Source organism: Elaeis guineensis, chromosome 1 (genome assembly GCF_000442705.2).
Source record: "Elaeis guineensis isolate ETL-2024a chromosome 1, EG11, whole genome shotgun sequence".
NCBI classification, from domain to species: Eukaryota; Viridiplantae; Streptophyta; class Magnoliopsida; order Arecales; family Arecaceae; genus Elaeis; species Elaeis guineensis.
This window is the reverse complement of record NC_025993.2, coordinates 141,834,421-141,858,805: the sequence shown is the minus strand read 5'-3', so window position 1 is coordinate 141,858,805 and position 24,385 is coordinate 141,834,421. Positions and strand designations below refer to the sequence as shown.

Sequence of the window (24,385 nt, the reverse complement as noted above, 5' to 3'; positions counted from 1 at the left end):
CACCGGCTAATTATCGGCTCACGACCGACTGAAGATACGTCGGGCGCACCTTGCCCCGACCGATTGAACCCAGAGGTCCGATGGCCGACTCACGAAAGGCTCGCCGACCAACGGAGGTGCCCGATGCCACTCAGCTGGCCACCGACCTAGGGTCGGCCGACTCCTCCGATTGCCGTACAGCCGCCAGACCTTGCCAGTTCTGACAGCAACATGCGGCACGGCTACCTAGGGGCATTGTCCCGTCGAGGGCATTGTCAACCCTGGTGATTTGACAGCCGCACGGCGACGTGACATTTTCGCGGCAACTCTGACAGTCTACAGTGAGTTGACAGTTCCTCACTTGTTCGCGCCATTAATGACGGTGCCATACCATGCTCCACTATATAAACGGGGGAAGGCAACAGTGCAAGGGGATCGACCCGCTCCGTCTCTCCCAAAAACGCAGGCTCGCTCCTCTCTCCCTCTCTCTCTCTCGATCGAGCTCTCCGTCTATATTTCACTGTTGCCCAGTCACCTCTCTGACTTGACCGTCGGAGGGTCTCCGCCGGAGCCGACTCCGGTCAGTGGACTTTTCGTTTTTGCAGGTGCACGTGCACGCTTCCCGGCGATCAGACGACGAGACGATTGGCCGCAATAGGATGTATTATTAGCTGACTCGCCGGATAGATTTTGTCTGGCAGAAAGCAACGATGGAACCTCAGCTAGAAATTTCTTGTGGAATTAAAAATTGCATGGTCACTATTTTGTTCCATCTCCTTGCGCGTAAAAAGCAATCTTTTTCATGATTAATTGGAACGACCTTGACCTCGTAACCTAACTGGTCTTCGTTCTTATCTTGACCATTCAGCAGCAATGAATTGAATGAATAGAACACTTTGTCCATACATGGAAATGCCCTAGGATGCACATGATACTGTGTTCACCACATGGGTACAGGTTATTTTAAATTGTGGCGCCTTAGGACGCAGAAAGACCAAGGACCATGGAAGGCCTGATTCAGAGTCATTTTTATGATTGTAAGGAGATCACAACTTGCTACTGTTGCAATTAATCTTTGCATGTGTGAAGGATGGTTAGGTTAGGTGCGCTCTGTACTATTCTCTTCTTCATCTTTTTGGATATTGGAGCTAGCAAAGATGATTGTCCATCTTCCAGATGCAGTCTGGACGGCCCCGAAATCAGATTCCCATTTCGGAGAAGCAAAGACCCAGAGCACTATGGCTATCCAGGATTCGAGCTGGCTTGCCGGGGTAATAACACCGTGATCAAGCTTCCATCATCTGGAGAATTTCCTGTAGCATTCATCGATTATGCCGGCCAGATGCTCGGTCTTGTCTCAAAATTCTGCCCTGCATCCATCGTCTTGAACCTTAATGTTTCCAACTCGCCTTTCAGCTTCTTCAATTATGGCATGGAATACAAGCCTAGGAATTATACATTCCTCAACTGTTCAACAGCAAATTCAATTAGAACAACCGACAGCAGATACCATTTCACCGTATATTATTATGAAATTTACTGCCTACGTGAATCTGATGATTACATCTTCGCCGTGCCATCATCTTTTACCTTGATTGAGATACCAAAATCATGCATGTCAATGAAGACCATTCAAGTGATATGGCCATATATTTCTTATCTAAATAATTATACATCCAAATATGATGAATATGTTCCAACTCTGAAGTGGGAGAGTCCTGATTGTGCTGACTGTGAAACTGGTGGAGGGACTTGTCGACCCGATAATTCCAGTAGTCATGACATTATGTGTTCATACCAGCCTCAGTGCAATCTTCTACCAGATCACCATGGAGGTCTGTACTTCACCTATTAGTTATTCTAGTTGGTATCCCCAATTTTGTTTCTTCATTTCCATCGTTCCAGGGATAGTGTCCTAAAAAAAGTCATCTTGTTATGCAAAGTTCTCGCACTTCAAAATTTTCTAAACTGCAAAATTCTCGATTTATCTTTGACCAGTCTGCTTTGAACTTGATAGCAATGTTGCTGATCTTCTACTATCATCTCTATGCAGGTGGATGCAAGAAGCGTTGGATTATAGGTGAGGCCACCTAATATATCTACAGGGACCTGATATCTTTACCCTTTATGACTGAAATTATGGATGCTGCACTAGTGCTCACAATGAATTCTGATGCCTTTTTACATACGTGCAGGTGCAAGCCTGGGCATCTTTGTTCTTTTAGTGACAACGGCAGCCACAATTAAGGTAGGCCACTCTTGGTTGCTAAAAAGAAAGAAGGAAAAGGAGAATCAACTACAGGTTGAAAAGTTCTTGGAAGATTATAAAGCTCTTAAACCTTTGAGATATTCGTATGCTGATATCAAGAAGATGACCAATCAATTCAAAACTAAATTAGGTGAGGGTGGTTATGGCAGTGTGTTCAAAGGATTTCTTCCTAATGGAGTACCCATCGCTGTAAAGATACTCGTAAGATCTATGGGCAGTAACGGTGAAGATTTTGTAAATGAAGTAGGCACTATTGGTAGGATTCACCATGTCAATGTCGTGCGTCTTCTAGGATTCTGTGCCGACGGATTCAAACGAGCTCTTATCTATGAATTCATGTCGAATGAATCACTGGCAAAGTTCATTTTCTCAGTTGATGGTAGAAGTACATTGCTGGGCTGGGACAAGCTTCATAATATTGCCATTGGCATAGCTAGAGGAATTGAATATCTTCATCAGGGATGTGACCAACGTATCCTCCATTTTGATATTAAGCCCCATAATATTTTATTAGACCATAATTTTTGTCCAAAGATTTCAGATTTTGGGCTTGCAAAGTTGTGTTCAAAAGAACAAAGCATAGTGTCAATGACAGCTGCCAGAGGGACTGCAGGTTACATTGCACCAGAAGTATGCTCTAGGAACTTTGGAAATGTTTCATACAAATCAGATGTCTATAGTTTTGGAATGCTATTGCTGGAAACTGTCGGTGGGAGGAAGAACATGGATGCTACTGTGGAAAACACCAGTCAAGTGTACTTCCCAGAATGGATCTACAATCGTTTGTCTCAGAAGGAGCTTGGGCTCCACATTATTGAAGAGAGAGATGCGATTATTGCAAGAAAGCTGGCTATTGTAGCACTTTGGTGCATACAATGGTACCCAGTGGATCGCCCTTCAATGGAAAGTGTTGTGCAGATGTTAGGGGGAAGCATGGAGAACTTGGTAATGCCTCCTAATCCTTTCACTTCTGCAGGTCCACCAAGTGCTGATCATGTAGCTTTCTCTGATAGGCGTGTTAACACCAATTTAACAACTATCCCTGAAATATACTCTGAGCAAGGAGTTGATGCTTGTTAGTGTTGCTGTTACTTTTGTCAAGAAGTGATGCAAGTGTAATTGTCAAAAGCATGCTTGTGTTTATGTATCGGTGTGATCAATAATAAGTACACAATTGTGGGATTGATGGTGTAATTCAAGGTTTGAGGCCTCCATTACAGGCATAGATTATCTTTATTATTATTGTGGTGATAGTTTAGTACCGATGCTCTTACGAGGTTCAATGATTGATACGCTAACTTTTACAACAGTGGTTAGGATGCCTGGATTTGATCGAGGGTCATTGCAAAGTAATTTCGCCCTAGAACTCCAATAATAAAAATTTAATCTACTGCAACATTTTTGCGTGGGAAGAGCCATAGTTAGATGTTCAACAGCTCATGTTAGTGAAACCAAAGATTGGAATCAGGTGATTTTCTTCAAGTAAAATTATCCCAAGGAGACGTCTTTTTGTTCAGGAACTCTTGCTGCTATTTCCTTTACACGGTTGATCATGACCATAAATCAACTTAGTTTCAATATAATATATAATTTAACCGTTGGGAGCTAAAATACTCCCGGATAAAACCTGGAGTTGTAGGACCGTCATAAGCAAAACTATCAGAGTGGATAGAAAAATTTCTTTGATACCGTCAAAGAGGTCCCAAGGTTGAGCATTACGTGGCCCATGACAGTGTATTGGGGATTCAAACTTTCCATCACGCCAGCTTATTATCGTGGAATTTTCCAATTGGAAACTTTTGTTTTGTTCCGCTACTGAACTTTCTATCCATGTGTTCCTTTCCCTTCCACCACACTCGAGAGAACCAAGTCCATGTCTAATTATTTCTAAGATTCTCTGCAAGAATACGCTTGTGGGCCTGACAAGTAAACAGTCTTTAAGTCTCATTAATAATGTTATCAGTCTAGAGAAATTCTTTAAGCACCGCGGATGGTGCAGGAACACGTGCACCACCCGCAATGATTGATTCATGCACGGAGATGAAGTACAATGCATGAAAAAAAAAAAATTTTCCTCGGCCCCACATAGGAACCAATTACCGCAGGTGGCGCATGGTTCTACACTGGCTGCCATGCACAAAGAATTTCTCTGTCAGTCTATCAAAATAGATAAGCTTCATTCTTCTCTTATATCATAGATTTGGCACCTGTTTTGCCTAAAAATATTATCAAAAAGCATCATGTTCATGCTTAATTATTTTTTTGCTTCCGGTTCCCACATAGATCATAGCTACAAATTTATGTTTGTCTTTTCATATTCGTAACAATCCAGGATTTCATTTAGAAAAACTAGCTTAATAAAATTATTTAGGTTCTTTGTAAATATCCAAGATATATCCTGCGCATAGTTAATTGAGACTAAACACACGCTTGGATGGAACCTCATAAACTCTCTAGCTAGTTTAAGCTCTGATGTTTTCGTCACGTTAAAGATCAAAATCTATTCAAATTCAATTATAAATACCACAAACAAATTTCATGATAAATCTGTGTCACCCCAAATGGGCTGTGTTGCAATGTTCTCAAATCTATATAGGCCATGAGTCGGAGTCTGTTCACCTTAGAGAACTAATGCAGTTATTAATATGACGAAGCATGGTTGGCAATCAATACTGGGTTGTTATAGCATTGTTCCAGGACATGTCACTTGTTCTGATAGTTATGCTTTATTCTGCTATGCTCAATCATACAAGAAACCAGAATGAATTTTCTTATTTAGATTATTCTAGAGGGAACATTTGGAAGGCATCCCAATAATTAAGATACCAAGACTTACATCTCCCAGAGGTAGAAATAAAGAACTGAATCTAGTTGACAATGCGTGTATAGATTGGGAGGTCATAATAGATATCTTTGAGGGAAAACAAGCAATACGGAGTTCTTTGTTCTAGGAAAATTAAATGTGAGCCATTTGGGTCAATTATTAGCTCTGTTTAAGATAAAAAGGCACTAGAGCTAATAAGTTTTGAGAAAGGAACCTCTAAGTAAACTTCTTTATGGTGAGCAAATATTGGTCAAACTGGGCGTAGTACTACAACCTAAATATATGAAAGTTTGCATGCATAATTTTATCAACCTTGGGATCACGTCATAAATCATAGAGGGGGTTAGATTATGTGAGTCATGGATTAGATCGCACACAATAAGAACTTTGTGATATAAAAAATATGAATATTGAAATATTAACCTACTGTAAAATAGATGATTGGAGAACAAAAATCAATGTACATATAAAAGTCTAGATTCCACCATCATAAGCCCATATAGAGCATTGTCTAATAGAACAAATAAAAATTTATTATGTGATGATTAAAATTGATTATTAATTTTTTAGAAAATTAAAGTTGATTTTGGTTAGTTAAATTTTAGACTTAATTTATTATGAATTCCACTTTGATACATTGATATCGTTTTTGGAATGTCTTGCATATTTGTGGAGAGAGTTATCCATGAATATGCGGCAGTTGCTATGATCCTCAGCTTCAGATCTCAGTCGGGGACATGACAACCATATATCCAAAGTTCCCCAATCCTTCAAGAATCTTTGTTGAGGTAGCACAGCCCAACATCCTGCACAAAAAGATCCACCACAAAAATGAAGAGGAAGGCCTCGCTTGTACAACATCCAATTTTCTAACTCTCCATTGACATTTACAGCCACCTTGCAAGAGGAAAGCAAGTTTTCGATTCAAGCAATCCATCTCTAAGGGAAGCCTCTAGGCACAAGTAATTCAAGGAGAAAATGGGGATCAATTCTAATATTGAAGGCTTTATAGAAATCTAGCTTACAAAAAACCCCCAGCGCATTAAACCTCCTAGAGCGAAAGATAATCCAGTTTGCACAAAGAACATTATCAAGTATAGATCTGCCATTGATATATGCAGTTTAGACCGAATAAACCAGCTTACATGTGAGGGACTGTAACTTGTTCGCCAACACCTTAGTGAACAATTTGATGCAGCTATGGATCAAACCGATGGACCAGAAGTCTCCTGAGATTTCACAACCTCTTTTTTGGGGATCAAGTAAATAATGGCATAGTTGAGTCAATCCAAGTTCACATTATTTTCATGCGATTATCTTAAAAAAAGCCAAGAGATCACCGCAAACGACCTCCCAAAATTGATGGAAGAAACTCATGGGCGACTCATCCGGCCCTGGACTCTTGTCCTCATGGAGACCCAACACCGCTTCCTTGATTTCTTCTAAAGAGAATGGGGAGTCTAAACTATTGAGTTCTAGCCACGAATTTTGATGCAATCTGCTCCACTCAAACTCGAAAGCCCAAGAACTAGATTATGTCAAAGTAAATTTTGACAGTTCTGGTGGCCCATTGTTGTTGGTATCGGATTTGCTATTCACAACTATACGTGGTGGGTTCTATATGATGCATCCTTTCCAATCATCACAAACTTAGTTGCTATGGTTGAATTAATGACCGCCTAATATGGTCTCCAAGCTGCTATATTTATGTTTTAGAATGATAGAATCATCTTAGAAGAAGATTCAAAGATTGTGGTGACATGGATTAATGGCAATGGGAGTTCTCAGCATCTAGCTTTAAGAAAAATGGAGAATCTGCTTTCTACTTTGTCTAATTTCTATTAGAATCATGTCTTTGAGAAAATTAATCAAGAAGCAGATTATCTATGGTAAGCACGCAAAAGCTCTGCTAGCAAAGGAATTGAGTGGTATTTATAAGAGAAAGGTTGGTCTATTAGTGATAGAAACCATTCCTGGCATATGTCGCTTGGCTGCTTTGGAATGCTAGAAATGATAGAATCTTTAATCATAAAATTCCTAACCTGTTTCATGTTATTCGTAGAGCTTTATTATTTGGCAATGATACCAGGTTTTCTATTTTATAGGTAAATCAAACCCCACATCGAGACCGGTGCTATCGTTAATCACAATATGTGTCATGATTACCTCCTTCCATTGGAGAAATAAAGGTTAACTTTGATGCTTCGATAATGGACGACAAAAGCTACTGCCACATGTTATTTGGGATTCACAAGGGGTTATGATCCAGGCTGGTGGTGAAAGGTTACCATGTACTGCTGTGCCAATGGCTGAGTTAATTGTAGCATGCCTTAGGGTCCGGACTGCTATTCAAGATTTATACCTCCCTTATTTGTGGCTAGAAGGAGACTCCACCGTTGTGATATCTTGGATATCTCAAACCTCTAACCATTTACATGATCACCTTTTTTTTTTTTTTTTTTGCAAGATTTGTGGTTATGGAAGAGAACAGTCAATTCATTTTATGCATCGCACAAGCTTCGTGAAGCAAATCAAGTAGCTGATTATGCGGCAAATAGAGCTTTATAAGGGAATTTTGTTTGGAATAATCGGACCATTTTAGTTCCTAAGTGCGCTTCACTTATCCAAGCTGTTGGATATGGTGTTCAGTTTTCTATATAGTTTTTTCAAAGCTAGTTTTATGTTTTCTGGGTTTCAAATTCCTAATGGTGGTGTCTGTATTTAATAGTTAAAACCCCTTTGATCCAAATCTCAAAATCTGAAGTCACCTTAATGATTACAATCAAATGTATTAAGCACAATCCAGAGGGAAAGAGAAGAAATATACCTTTCAAGTTTTTTAGTTTATATCCATAAGATACCCAAGTGTGCACTCTCCAATGGTGATTCAGACATTAACAAATTTAGGACTCTCCCTCAGGCTTTTTTTGATTCTCTTCTTAAGGAAATCCAGGACACCCAATCATTTCTTTCCTCTTTCTTGTCAAGTACATTTCATGACTTTCTTTCCTTCCCTTGGCATGAACAATTCTTGGCTTCCTATTCTTGGACGTCCAACTTTTGGATGCGAGATGAGAGGTGTGAAGCCTCTTGTGCGCCAAAAGAAGAGAGACGTGAAGCCTCTTTCTGCGTGAGGTGCAGCATGAGAGAGGGGGTGCATAAAAGGAGTAGTGGCTGGGGTTTGGTTCCACGTTGAAGCAAGGGAGCATGAGGTTTGTGATGATTTCACGAGAAGGGCGCTAGCTCCTCTTAAATAGGAAGAGGAATGGAGGCACTCCTTTTAGGTTTAGGCTTTGACATAATCAAAGTTAATTAGGAGTCCATGTGCTATAAGGATTTGATTGTGTCAATCTTTGACAAAATCAAATCTTTGATTAATCAATCTTTGACTTAATCAACCTTTAATTAATACCTTTAATTAATCAAACTCCTTAAGGGATTATAAAAATTTTACATGTGCTAGCATATGTATGGCCCAAACTAAGATTTCAACCAAATCCAATTAGATCTTCTAAAGTTTAATCATAAGTTTATGATCAATTTTTTTTTGTATGTGATCCATTGGATTCCACATCTAACCAGCAGTAGGCCCAGATTTGTGTCAATCTAATCTAATTAAGTCCAAGATATGTTAAGCCCATGCATTATAATTAATAAAAACTTTTCTTATTTAATTGTTGAATTAAATTTTTAATTCATAATAACCTATAAGTCAATATTGACATCTAGCAATATATCATGACTACCCAAAAAATGTAGAATTTTAGTAGAATACTAAAATATCCTTCCGTGGTGAGTTGTCATGTAATTCAATCCTTCAAGTAACCAATATTTCAAATAAGCCATAGGCACAGAATTATGTCAAGTCCAAATATCTATCTATATGTATCTCAATTTGATGATGATAATTCAATTGATGAAATATTAAAAGCTCTTTCTAATATTCATCTTACTCTAGCTAGGGACTTCCTGAGTCATCATCTTATAAGACCATATAGAATATTCTCTCCTCTCAAAAAGAGTAATTGATTCCTTGTTGACCACTCACAACCTCCATGCACACTTCACTATATCCAAAATATCTCACACATATCTCAGAAAGTCATGTTAGGGGATGAACCAAAATATGGATCTATATACACAAGATACCATGGTGGTCTCAGGTTTGAGGATCGCTTGCTCCACTCTCATTGGAAAACCATCTTTTGACATGTTGGCAAAGCTCCATTAGATGTTCTCCCTGCAAATTAGTTCAAGTGAACTTATCTCTAATAAGTACTCTTATATTAATTTTCCTACATAAGTGATTGCAACATCAATCATCCTCTCTATCGAGTATATATAAAATGTATCAGTCTTATCAGTATCATCAATTTTTAATTCAATGATTCTATGATAAAATATTTTAGACTGAGGCTATAAAGATTTCAGATCTCACTGACATGATCTCATCAGGGTCCTAAAATCATTGTCCTAATATATGGGATTCATCATAATCTTAACTAAGTTATAAATGAAATAGTAAGATACAACATCTAATGAAACACAATACCTCATATTATTCATAAATAAATAATATCATGTACATGAGCAAGAAGATAACAAAGAAAAATCTCATCGCATCATCCATGTGATTGACTTGTAGGGTACTAGTCTTTCAGTATTTCCTGCTGGATCTTTCGACAAAGCTGACACATGACGCACTTCTGATCTTTTTTAATGTTAGTGGCCGCTTTGTCTGCTGGTTTGACTTACTTGAAGCACCTCAAGTTCATCATTGCATTTGTACCTTTTATGTGTTCACTTTGATATTTTACACATACATGCTGAAGGAAAATGAAATATCTAGACGGCAAAAAAATGAAGAAAAACAAAGAAATTATGATAAAAAAAAAGTTTGGAAAATAAGGGAAAAAATGAAAAATGAAAAACAAGAAAAAAGGAATGGAAAAGAGAAGGTGCACAAGAATAAAGAAATTAGAAAAAGGACTATAGGAAAAAGGAATGTTGTTTTTAACTTCTTCTGTGGCTTCACGCAGGTTACATGTTTGAAATCCCATCTAATGTTCATCATGATTAAAAACTATTATTGTTCTATCTATTCAAGTTTTCAGACTGACCAGTGGATTCTTTGGTATTAGGTTAGTTATGTTCATTATCCTGAGTGCATATTACACTTGCTGAAGATCTCAAAATTGTTGATTGCACTCTATAGTTTAGCCTATTGCAGTAAACTGTTTCAATGCTTTTAGTCTCAGCGTTAGTATATGTGGCAGGATGCTCTCTTTCAGGTCATCAGCCCCTGTTTGTTAACACATTGCTTAGGTGTTATGTTTGCCCATTTAAACAGGGGCATGCAATAACACATCACAAGGTCGATATGTTTCATATTAACGTGTATGGTTTAAGGTCCATACTAGGAAATACTTATGGCTAGCATCACTCACTCCTAGTTGTTATTGTTTTATCAACAAAACTCATTTTTGTAAATAGACAGAAAAGGTGGATAAAATGGAAAAAGAACAAGAAGAGAGAAGAAAGAAAGAGGGAAAAAAAGAAAATGAAAAAAACAAGGGTAAATTACAAAAATCCCCTTGAGATTTTCGTTTATTACATTTATACCAGTAGTTTGTAAAACCTATATTTACACCTACGTAAATTAACAATATTACTCAAACCGTTTACATAATATAAAAAGACAAAAATGCCCTTGAGGTCTCTCTTTTTTTTTTGATCTTTTAAATAATGCTTCTCTGACGTAAAGACTTCCTTCTCTATCCATCTCCCGGCAATACTTCTTGATGTTATTTTTCTGATCTCAACACTTTCTCTTGACAAAATTAAAGAACTGGCCAAGACCATTTTTTACTAAGGTCTCTCATTTTTTGTTGATGTCTTTCAATGCAATATAATAACCCTGAAGTCTCTCATTTCCCTGGCCAGGCCAATCACTACCTTCTTTGGACTCAATTTCTAGCTGTCCATTGCTAGCTACCTGATCCAAAGGATTGGTTGAACTCTCTAAAAATATAGATAGAAGTATCTCAGCTATCTTGATTATCATATGTTCCATCTCTACCATTTTAATTGTCTGATGCTTGTTGTCATCTTCAGGTTTTGCTTTGCTACTATTGCATGAATTTTTTGATAAGCGAATATTATTAGAAGCTTCAAGAGTTGGGACCTTTATGCTTGGAAACCTTATTGCAACCGGAATGATTTGAGTTGTTCCCGAATCGGCTGCAATGGAGAAAACTGCATGTTCTTCAATACTTTTATCTGGTGAAGTGCATTCTATGTCATTGCTGCAGGTTGGTACTAAAGTCGATTTTTTTTGCTATCAATATTAACATTGTATGTGGCTGAACCAGCACGTCAACTTTTGCTTCTTCTGGTTCATATAAGCCTGCATCAGAGGGGTTGTTGCGTTGACACTATACTGAATTCCTCTAGTAGAAAATCTATAAAATCCTTTCTCAAAGTCTTTGTACGTAGCAACGTGCCGGGGCCTTAGCACTAGACTTTTCATGCTTATGATCTAATCCATGTTGATTATCATGATACTCTGAAACCTTAGTACCCTTTGCTGAAGCCTGAGTGTAAGAAGGATGTGCATGTTTACTGCCATGAAACAACCAATCAACATTCTTTTCCCTTGAATTTTCTAGAGGAAGATCATGCTGAATTGTCAAAGAGGATTTTTTTGGGAATCTGTTGCTTGATTCAGACTTTTTTGGATATTTGTTGCTTCATTCCCTCCAAACATCTCCACGGTGAACAACTAATGAAGTCGTGAATGGAGAAGGAAGTGTTGGCACAATATTTGGTCTCTCATTTTCCTAAGATCTTATTTTCTCTCCGACTATGTGAATCGCCGCACCCCCCTCACTGGCAACCAGCTCCAACTCCTCTCTGCCAAGATCACCTCCATCGTCCATCATGGAGGAATCGAGAATAGCAGCTAGCAAGGGAGGTGAAGGAAGAGGAAGAGCTGGCAGAACAGCTCAACGAGCTTAAGGAGGAGCGAAAGGCATGATTTTTTGAGAGCAATGAATGTTTCCTCATGTTTGAGCACCCAACCCAACCTGAGAATCAATCAGGTGGGTGGATGGCCTGACAGAAGCACCTCGAGACCACTGAGGGTGGACAATCCCTCAAGAAGAGCATCTCCACCCCATTCATGAACACCTCCGAGAAATGGTATACTATGTTGAAAGTCCACAAACACTCATTTCAGGACTCTACTTGGATCGTTGGCCATGGCCATGCCTACGATTGCATCGGCTTCATCAAAGATCACCCTGGTGGTGTGAACAGCATCCTCATCAATGCAAGCACCGACTGCATGGAGGAGTTCGATGCCATCCATTCCGACAAGGCCAAGGTCATGATCGATACTTATTGCATCGATGAGCTGATCATCACCAACTACTCTGATAACTCCGTTCATGGTGGTTTCAGTCTCTCCAACCTCGCGACCATCGACGAGGCCTTAAGAAATCCCATTGAAGCTCTAACCAATCCATCAGAAAAGATACCTTGTAGGCTTACATCTAAGACCATCATATCGTGTGATGTTCACCTGTTCTACTTCGCACTCCCCTCCAGCAACCAAGTTCTAGACCTCCCCATCGAGAAGCACATATTTCTGCATACCACCATTGAGGGAAAGCTCTGCATGTGGCCTTACACCCCAACTAGCCCCGTGGTTGAGGTCAGCCATTTCGAACTCCTCATCAAGATCTACTTCAAGGGTGAGAACCCCAAGTTCTCCAATGGCGGGCTTATGTCGCAGCACTTGGAATCGCTTTCTATGGGCTCCATCCTTGATGTCAAGGGACCCGTGGGCCATATTGAGTACTCTAGATGAGGAAACTTCCTAATCATCGGCAAGCCAAGATTTGTGAGAAGGCTCACAATGATCGTTGATGGGACAAGGATCACACCGATAAGAGGAGGCACCGACGGCGCTTGCGGGGTTTGGGCGGGAGGGTGGAGATGGGAGTGGAAACAGTGGCGGCAGTGGGTGACAGCGGAGGAGAAGGGGAAGAGAAGTTGGGGCAGGAGAGGAGGAGAAGGGGAGGAAGTGGGATCTCGCTTTTTTCTAATCCTTTGTTCAAGGTTATTTTAGTCATTTCAAAAATTTATTATAATATGGTAACTAGATCCAAGTTAACATTAACAGACTGTTTAACGGCATGGATTAGACTGTATCATTGAATAAAATGTAAAAGGTATAAATGTAGTTTTTAGAAATTATTAGGTGTATTTATAATTGCGACCTAATCTTAGGGGTTTTTGTAATTTATCCAAAGAACAATGTGGAAAAATGGTAGTTTCTTACTAACTTTTCGAGTCTTGTGTTGCAGGTTGAAGTTTTAATATTTGTTATGTGTCTCATTGTATTCGCAGGGTCTGAAGAGACTATCTATTCGCTTGTTGGGGTGATTGGCTTTCAAGTCACAAACATGGTTGAAGCTCTAGTTAGCTGGGCTAGTTATGTGTATTTCATTACCTGGTGGCATACAATGTGGTCTTGTGCCGATGGTGGAACTAACTAGTTTCTCATCAACAATCACAGGAAAGGTATATGCTATGTTTTATCTGGATGCTTGCCACTTGTGCTCATATCTCATAGCAACTTTCCTACTAGCACTTTGGGGGTGCTAACTCTTCATCCACGTTATCTCTGTGCTGATTATGTAGTATCCCTTGTACTTTTGGAGGTTAGAAAATTAGCAAGTGCACAACATCACACAAACAAAACACAAGATATTTCAATAGAAAAAAGCTATCACTTTTTTCAAAAGTGTTAACTATAAAGGAAAATTGAGAGCAAAGAATGTGTCATATATTATTCTTGTACTGATGATATATTTATATATATATATAGATATAGATATAAGTAAGAGATAATATTGTCAAAATCTCTAAAATTATTGTGTTGACTGATTCCTAGCCTAGTATTTCAAATTTATTGGGAAATTATTCTAATATTCTAAATTTGCTGAGATATCATGCTAGCATTCCAAACTTACTAAGATATCATGGGATATCATACTAGCATTCCAAATTTGATGAGATATTATTCTAGCATTCCAAACTTGCTGAGATATCATGCTAGCATTCCAAACTTGCTTAGATATTATACTAACATTCCAAATTTGCTGGGATATTATGCTAATACTCTCCCTCAAACTCAAAGTGGTGGAGTCGACATCAACTTGAGTTTGGACATAAGATCATTGAACCTACCAGGAAGATGAGATTTGATGAAGATGTCGGCAGTTTGATCAATGGAGCGAATAGATATGAGTCGAACTATGCCATGAACAAGATGTCGATGAACAAAGTGATAATTATTTTCAATATGTTTGGTTCTCTCATGGAAGACATCATTATGAACAATCTGAATTACACTCCTATTATTACAATAGAGAGTCATGGCAGAAGAATAAGAACACTCATATCTTCAAGTAACCAGCATAGCCAAAGGAGTTCAAAAGTGGCATCAGCAAGGGCTCGATATTTTATCTCTGTACTGGATCGAGCTATAACAGTTTGTTTCTTGCTACACCAAAAAATTAGGGAATCATCAAGAAAGAAACAATAGCCAGTAAAGGAACAACAATCAATAGGATCACTAGTCTAATCAGCATCACAATAATCAATCAACTCAAGATTAGAACTCGAAGAAAAATGAAGACCATGAAATAGAGTACCCTTTACATAGTGTAAAATGTGGAGAATAGTAGTAAAATGGGTGGATCGAGGAGTAGTGATAAATTGACTAACCAAATGAACCGCATATATAGGCAATATCAAGTAGAGTAACTATAAGATAAATTAAGCTCCCAACCAATGGATGATAAAGTGTCGGATCATCAAGTAGTGTGCAATCCATAGGAATGAGAGGTGCATTAGATTCAAGAGGAGTCGAGGCAGTCTTATTGGTTGTTAGGCCAGATCGAGAAAGTAAGTCTGAAGCATACTTGGCCTAAGATAGATCATATCTATTAGAGATAGAAGAGACCTCAAGATCAAGAAAATAATTGAAAGGGCCCAAATCTTTCATTTCAAATTGCTGATTGAGATATACTTTGAGATTAAAAATACCAGCAATATCATTTCCAGTAATGATCATATCATCAACGTAAAATAGAAAAAGAATGATGCCTCTATCAACTCTGCAGATAAAGAGTGCTGAGTCATGCACTACAAGAATACATGTTAGTAGCGATGACTATTAGCGATGGCAGACAGCCACCACCAATAGGGATATTTATCGACTAGAAATTACGATCGAGAAGAAAATCATTGTTAAAGGATGGAACATCTAATAGCGATGGTACTTTTGTTTATTAGCAACGGCAAAGCCATCACTATAACTCTTAAATTTTAAATATTTATTTTCTTAATATAAATTAGTTATTAATAATGGCTTTAGCGAAGTAGCTTTAGCCGTTGCTAATATAGAGCCCTAAAATTCCCTCCATTCCCGATCGAATTTTTTTTACTACGCGCCCGCATCCCCATTCTTCCCCTACCTTCAGTCCACTTGCTTCCGCCACCGTACCATCGAAGCCCCCATCCCCATGCTCTAGTCCATGCGCATGCCGCTATCCCAACATTGGATCTGTGGGCTCCATGTCGGATCAGACGTCCTCGTGCCCCCACCACTCCCTTCTTCTCTGCCTCCCCCATTCTTCCCATCGAAAGCCTACTGGAGCTCCCATCCCCGTGCCCCAGTCCCTGTGCCACCATCTCCGCATTGGATCTACCATCCTCCACATCAAATCTGCCATCCCCGTCATCCCCAGTGCTAGATCCATTGGCCCCTACATCTGATCCACCATCCCCACCGTCCCCCACGTCGGATCCACCATCCACCATGGATCCACCATCCCCATGCTCGATCTGCTATCCCCGCACCTAATCCATCATCCCCACACCCTCGCAATCCTCCTTCACTCCTCTTCTTCCTGTTCGTGAGTATTCTACGATGACGGCGATGGCGATGGAGCCATCACCATATGCTATTTCCTTCTTTTCAAATTTTTTATATTTGAATTAAAATTTATGATATTTATTTAAACTAATGATGTTTGAATTTAATTTGTGCATGGGATGCACATCCTAGCCCTCTTTATTTTCAATGCTACTTGATATTTGGGAACCCCCATGGTGGGATTTGCCTAGATGCTCTGTTGGGGTGGTAGGAGGTACCACCTCCGCAAATCTCTAGCTTAGCCCATCGACACAGGATGTGCGACCTGACTGCCTTAGGGGAGTATAGTCCTTGGTGCATGGGTCGCACGATCCAATTGTCCTACAATCAAAATTTATGTGTACGGGATGCCTGTCCCAACCTTCCCCATTTGCAATGCTGCTTAATACTTTAAAATCCCCATATTGGAATTTTCTTGAATGCCCTGTTAGGGTGCTGGGGGGCTGCCTCTATGGCTACCCAGCTCAGCCCATCAGCAAGGGATTCATGACCTGGTTGTCTTGGACGGCAGTCCTTAGTGTGCAGGGCATGTGGTCTAGTCATCTGGCATGGCCCAAGTCCATATGCACAGGATGCACGTCTCGACCCTCCCCATTTGCAATGCTGCTTAATATTTTGGAATCTCCTAATTTAAAAATTTTAAAAATATTATATTGTATAGAATCATAGGCCTATTTTTTGATTAATGTACATATTCTAGAGCATCTATACATTCATATATTTCTGTACGAATAAAAGAATTATGTACATTAATCAATTGATTGTCTAGTATGAACAGTTTGAGAAATACAATTAATTCTATAGGTTACTATAGTAATCAAACAGTATGTTAAGGATTTGAGAAAAGTTTTAGATAATATTTTTTTTTAGTTCTCCTCCTATATCTTAAACCATATGGAGAGAACTAAAAAGAAATACTGCTGAATTTTTTTTCGGCTTCTATTGTATATTATTTGATTACTATAATTGATCTAAAGAATTAATATAATTTTTGAATGAGATATGATCTTCTATACCTATTAGTTGATGGTAGAATGCACTTATTATATAAGCTGTTTGAAATGATAAAATAATCATTTAGCAATTGTCTTGTATTTGTATATGCAAAATCCTTAGGTAGTGTGCCATGGATCGTCAAATAGTCAACGGGGTGATTTCTATTGAATATAGGGAGGATGTAGAGTACTTCTGTGATTACGCCACTCTTACATCAAGGACGGCCTTATTGCCCTTACAAGAAATATGGCAATAGAGAATGCTTGATAGGGATACAATGACTATCCATTTATATAAGAGTGAATTTATGTCCAACTTCAAGCATTGGTACCTACATGGAAAGATGTGGGAGACAATTGCAAGGGTTAAGAATGAGCAGAATAGAGACATAGATGGAATGGTAGATATGGTTATGAATGCAGCTAGTCTTGAATTTAATTGAGATGTGGAGGATGATCCAGAAACTGACAGTGATGATTTTTATCATATGCTGAGAGATGCTAATGAACTACTATGGTCGGGATGTGAAACACACATTGTATTATCAGCTGTGTCAGAATTGTTAAACTTAAAAGCCAAATTTAATATGACGGTCAATCGTTATGATAGGATGATAGCAATCATAAAGAAAATACTACCAAAGGATAAAAAGCTTATTGAGAGCTTCTATTCTTCAAAGAAAATAAAGAAAAGATTAGGCATAGGATCTGAGAAGATAGATGCATATCATAATGATTGCATATTTTTCTATAAAGAGGACCAACTGAAGAGCTTTTGTGACGTATGTGATGAAAGTCAATTTAAGCCGATATGACAAACTTATGCAAGCATCCTTCATTAAAGCTGATTGAGGTGTCACCAGAAAAAATTTTGAAGCTGAAAGCATGTTACACCTTAATGAGAGAGTAGTTGAAGGATATATGTGAATGATGTAAAAATCTTAAATTTTTAGATGATTATACAAATAATCTAGCTCGATGCGTCAACATCAAAGATTGTAGGTTCTATGGGCTAAAGAGCCATGACTGTCATATTTTCATATAATGATTACTCCTATTGGCTTGGCATGATCTCCTTTCTAATCCCATATAAAGTTCTTTGACCGAGCTTAGTCTTTTCTTTAAAGACATATGTGCTACTGAACTAACCGCTGACCACATCTCCAATCTTAAGGCTAACAGTGTAGAGACCATATGCAAGTTAGAGAAAATATTTTTTTTTTAACTTCTTTGACTCCATGAAGCATCTCGTGATTCATCTGACGTATGAAGCTAGGATGGGGGGATCAACATAGTATAGATGGATGCATCTATTTAAAAGATACATACATAGTCTTAAGAAAAAAGTGAAAAAGAATGTCAGAGTCGAAGGTGCTATCTTGGAGGCGTACATAATTGAAAAAAATTTTAATTTCAGTCGACACTACTTTAACTTTAGTGTGCAGATAAAGCTGACTCAAGTGAGCTAAAATGATGATCATGGTGGTGAGAGATCAGAGTGGGAGATCTCAATATTTACCTATCCCACTTATGAATTTGGACATGAGATTCGTCGGGTATTAATTGATATTAAAATTTGATAGACAAAGATATATGTTTTGCTAAACTGTGAGGAGGTCGATCCATATATTAAGTGCTCATTACAATTCTAACTCTTCAATCATCTATTACAGTATACTTATCTTATATATTATAGGTAATATGATGAGATACTGAGACAGGACAATTCGATGATAAGCAAGAAAGAAATCTCCACACAGCGCTCACAGAACTTTACAATTGGCTCCACCAATTGGTAAGCGACCATTATCATTTCATATATTTTAATTTCTTTCAATTTATTCTTTTTATAATATGCAGGTCATGAAAGGAGGTGAATCCATACCTAAGAAGCTAAGACCATTAGGCTACAGGCTAATAAAATATATAACATGTTATGAAGGCTATAACGTAAATGATTTTAAATTTCATACCCATCAATATGGATATCATAAGAGCATAATAAACAGTGGTGTGTATATAAAGGGCAGCTGGTGGAGAGTGACTAATATGGAATCCTTGAAGAAGTGATCAAGTTGACCTATGTTGGAGGTAATAGTGTTATTTTATTTAAGTGCTGATGGTTTGATAACAATAATTGTATGAAGATTGATCTATGGTACAGACTTATAGAAGTCAAACATAGATCCAAAGCATATATCAATGATCCTTTTGTGCTGGCTCAACAAGCTGTTCAAGTATATTATACTTCTTTTCCATCAAGAGAGAAAGAAAAGAAAGATTGATAGGTTGTATGCAAAATTAAGTCTCGAGTAGTTTATTATGAGCTCGAAGAAAAAGAAGAGCCCCATTTACCAAAATACTTTCACAAGGATAAAATATTAGGAGTTCATCAACCCTTTAATACATATAGAGTTGGATGCTCTAGAAATTCTCTTGTATAATGGCCAATATGAGAAAGTAGATCATACTGAGTTTATTTTAAAGGACAATCCTATTCAAGAAAGAGAAGAAGAAGGAGAAGGAGAAGAAGAGGAAGAAGAGAAGAAATCGAAAGAAGAATCCAAAGGGTACCAAACATCTGAAGACACTGATGAGTAGTGGTAAGTATATTAATCATCTGAAGAAAAGAGTCAATCCGAAGGATAAAAAAGTTGACTCTGGTATGCTGGAGAAGACTGACATGTAGTGGAGTCAACCCTAAGCAAGGGGATAGCATAACGGCTAGTTTTCTTTATCTTTGTGGTGTGTTGGCTTTATTTGCTTTTCATACTTGCCTTGTATCATTTTAATTCTTGCATTATTTATCATAATTGTGTAATTAATCTATGAATGTATTTATTTTTATTTTTTAGAGATTACAGGATATCTACTTTTAGAGGATGGAGCCGTGCCAGTCGAGGAGAGAGCTCCAAAGGATAGAGATCTCGAGGAGATAGCTCTCATGGGGCCAACTCATATAGTTCTACGACACCCACACCATATGGTAAACTCTAACACTTAAATTTTTTTTTTAAATTATTTTATCTTTTATTATTTAATATAATATTCTTTATGATATTTTGCTACTTTCAGGTTCAGATGATGTGGGGTCACCATTGATCCCACAGTCACACGAAGTAACGACCAGCTCTCAACCTCAGTACCATGGTAGAGGATCCATCCGATTCACGGCACCTCTAATGCGATTGCAGGATGGAGAGCTCATCCATGTTCAGAGCCATACGTAAGTACTAGATTTTTTAGGAATATATTTAAAGTTTAGCCATTTTAAAATCAATATTTTTTATTCAAAATCAATTTAATTTGTAGGATATTTAAGGAGGCTGGGGTGTCCCATATGGTTATCGAGATCATCCGATGATCGATGTCAAGGTCGGTGAACGAGTTCTCTAGTTGATCGTCGAAAGCTTGTGATGCAGCCTAGAAGATGTTCTTAGTAAGTTAAAGATATTCAATTTAAATTTTTAAATTTATATTCTATTTATTAATGCATGCTTGCTTCTAATTACGCGAGTACTATCAATTCGAGACTTCTCAAGATGAGGAGGTTGGCTATCAGACCTTTGAGGAGGTGACCACACGAAGGCTTTGGGATGGGCTATACAACCTCAGACAGTCTACTATAGAGTTCTCCAATTTTGAGTCACCATCGGACTGAAAGTCTTTTACGGATTACTAGATGCGGGGAGATATATGGGAGGCCCTCTGTGATCAATAGAGCAGTAAAGACTACTTTGGCTGAGGATAAAGGGACCGATAAAATTAGACAGTCTAGTAGATCTGATCAAGCACACCAATGGCTTCGTGGGCACATATGTTATAGCACATAGATTGGTAAAAATTTTTAATTTATATTAATCTCATATTTAGTTGATCATATATATTTTTATTAACTTAATTTTATTATTTACTTATTGTAGACACAGCAATCAGGTCAAGTACCAGGGCAGCTGTAATTATGGAAGGCCACACCCCAATCTAGAAAGATCAGCAATTACTTTGATTCTAGATCCAAATAGATCGCGATAACTTAAAATATTATTTATTAAATTTTTATATATACTGATATGTATAATAACACTAATGAATTTCTAAACTGTATAGACAGATTATGTGGAGTACGTCGTAGCACGGCATGGTGAGGGTCCATCCTCTTAGCCCTTCCTTGATCTCAAAGAATAGCTGAGGGCCACCGGAGGGGTGAGTAGGAGCCGGATCATAAGGTTCGAATATAGCTTTGACCATCCAATAGCTTGCTGATCTTCGACATCCTCCTCTCAGGCCTCGACAATCCAGACGTGGGGTGATGCATATGTCGAGGATGTTGTGCAAAGAATTTTTTATCGACAACCTTAGAGCTTTCAGGATGCTGTTCGCGAGACCGTTGGTGAGATTCTTCAAGATCCACATCTATGCGATTAGCTGAGCTCATTATCACAGCCATTATAGCTAGTAAGTTAAGCAATATTAATAAATTTCTTTACTTATTATAAATTATTATATTTAGAAGCTTCATATAGTTAGACTTGAGTTAGGAGAAGGGGACCTACGGGTCAAAAGTCAATCTATCCATCCGATGGATGGACTGAAGGTGTAGATACATATGTATCATCAAATGGGACGTGTAAACAATATTCATTCAAGAATTGGAGGAGTATATTGAAATATATCCCTCCATGCCAATTTAAGCTTCAAGCGGGAGGAAGGGGGTACTCAGAAGATTAAAATTCAATCTAACCATCTAATGGATAGATCGAAAGTATCTATAGCTTCGTGATATTGAATAAAATATGTATAAATAATTCATTCAAGAATCATAGGAGTATATCAAAATATACCCCCCCATACCATTTTAGGCTCCAAGCAGAAGAGAAAGGGTACTCAGAAGATCAAAATTTAATCTAACCATCCGATAGACTGGAAGAAGATGTCTATAGCTCTATATCATTGAATGAAATATATAGAAATAATTTGTTCGAGAATCAAATGAGTATATCAAAATATAACTCTCCGTAAAGGTTTAGGCTTGAGACGCACTAATTACTTTAGTTTTATAGTTTTAATTAATTTATTTCTAAAATTATTAATAATATTTTATTTTTTTTGTTATAAGATACTGGAACATCCGTCTCTCATCTACTTGCTGCTGCAGACGACTTATGGGAGGAGGAGGAGGAGGAAGATCTTCGTTGATTTTTTTTTTAGTTTTGATATAATATATTTAATTTTAATATTTGAACAATATTATATTGTACAATTGGATAATTTTTTATTATATAATATTAATTTTTTATTTATGATGGTGATAGTTAATTGTTAGTTGTTATAGTGTTTATAAATATATGTTGGTTGTTAATTTAATTATAGTAAATTTTAATAAATATATTTTTTATAATTTTTTTAAAAAAATTATTTTTTAGCAATGGCTATTTTCATCGCTAATATTGTCACAAAATATTAGCGATGGCTATAGCTTATAGCAACCGCTGAAGCCGTCACTAATATATTTTTTAATTTAAATTAAAAAATAATTTAAAAATTATTATAAATGACATACTTGACATCGCTAATTATTGTCACTAATACTTTACTAGCAACAATTTTCTACCGTCGCTAATAATGATCTTTAGCATCCAATCTTTTTTTGATGGCTTGTTGGCGATAGTTTTCTATCACTAATAGTATTAGCAATGGCTTTTTAATAATTAGCAATAGCATTTAGTCATTGCTAATAAGTAATTTTCTTATAGTGATGGGGGCTAGAAAAGAAATCAAGATATCCAACTATAGTACTGAATTTTGCAAACCAAGCATGAAGTGCTTGTTTGAGACCTTATAAGAGACGAAGATGGCAAACCTTTTGAGGGGGATGTGAGTAGCCAGGGGGAGGTTGCATATAAACTTCCTCTTGAAGATCATCATTAAGAAATATATTTTTTTACATCCATCTAAAATAATTTTTACTATTTAACAGTGGCAATAGCTAGAAGGCTTTGAAGAGAGGTAAGTCTGGCAACCGAGGCAAACGTCTCTTCATAGTCAATCTCATATTCTTATGTAAAACTCTTTGCAACTAGATAGATCTTATCTTTCCACAGATCCATCTGAGCGAGTTTTAATCTTATAGATCCCCTTGCACCCAACAGAGGTCTTCCTAGGTGGGAGGTCAACTAAGTCCCAAGTATGCATTTTCTCTAAAGCCTGTGTCTCATTTATCATTGCTTACCATCAGAGAGGATCAATTCTAGCCTCACGATAAGAGCAAGGCTCATATAAAAAAATAAGAGTAGAGAAACAACGATAATCACAAATTTGGCAAGGGTTCTCTTACTCTTGTGGACCAACGAAGAGAGATGTCAATAGAGAAAGAGATGGAGGACTCAGAAGAATCATATGCAGTATCCACAAGTGAGACAGATTCTGATGAAGAGACCATGGGTTTTGCAGGAGTAGTAATGAGCTTGTCAAAAGAATTATCTGTATCAGAAACATTTGGAAATAGATCAATTGAAGGATTAATAAAAAAATAGAGATGTAGATGGAGGAGACTCATAAAATTTTGAGACAGAAAAAAACATGGTGCATTCTCAATAAGTGATATGACGAGATATTTGAAGATGCTTAGAGATAGGATCCCAGCAATGATAACCCTTATATTCTATAACATATCCAAGAAAATAATATAGTCATGATCGCAATTCTAGTTTAGAGTGTTCATGTGGCTGAAGGAGAATAGAACAAGTACAAGCAAAGACTCTGAGAGTGTTATAGGTAGGAGTACCATGCAACCATTTAGAAGGAGACATATTCTATATGACTGGAGAAAGAACACGGTTAATAGTGAAGATAGCAATGAGAGCAACTTTACCTCAAAAATATCCAAGACATGAGGTGGACAAGAGTAAGGTATGAACTGAGCCTAGAATATATCTATGCTTTCGCTCAACATGTCGATTTTATTAGAAGGTTCTAAGGCAGGATTGTTGGATAAGGGTGCCTTATTGTTAAAGAAAATGGACAAGACTAGTCTTTGTATTCCATGGCATTATCAGTTCGCAGAATTTTGATAACTTTGAAAAATTAAATCTTCATCGTTGTAGCAAAGTTAATATAAAGTTTACGCAACTCAGATCTATGTTTCATAAAGTAGATCCAGGGAAAACATGAGTAGTCATCAATAAATAGAACAAAATATCTAGAGTCACCCATGATGGGAGTTGGTGAGGGACCTCAAAGATTAGAATGAATCAAGTCAAATGATGAAGGACAAATAGAGTCACTTTTATTAAAAGATAGTGCTGGTTGTT

General features: G+C 37.6%; 1 protein-coding gene and 1 pseudogene across 1 annotated transcript; both read left to right on the top strand.

The window, feature by feature from the left end:
* The first annotated feature begins 913 nt into the window (after window positions 1-913).
* On the top strand, window positions 914-3,430 carry LOC105060344 (rust resistance kinase Lr10). Its single transcript, XM_010944007.4, has 3 exons — window positions 914-1,814; window positions 2,033-2,059; window positions 2,175-3,430. The coding sequence occupies exons 1-3, from the start codon at window positions 1,070-1,072 to the stop codon at window positions 3,326-3,328; spliced, it is 1,926 nt and encodes a 641-aa protein (XP_010942309.1). The 5' UTR covers window positions 914-1,069; the 3' UTR covers window positions 3,329-3,430.
* Window positions 3,431-12,169: 8,739 nt separating this feature from the next.
* On the top strand, window positions 12,170-13,633 carry LOC105060407 (nitrate reductase [NADH] 1-like; annotated as a pseudogene).
* Window positions 13,634-24,385: the final 10,752 nt, after the last annotated feature.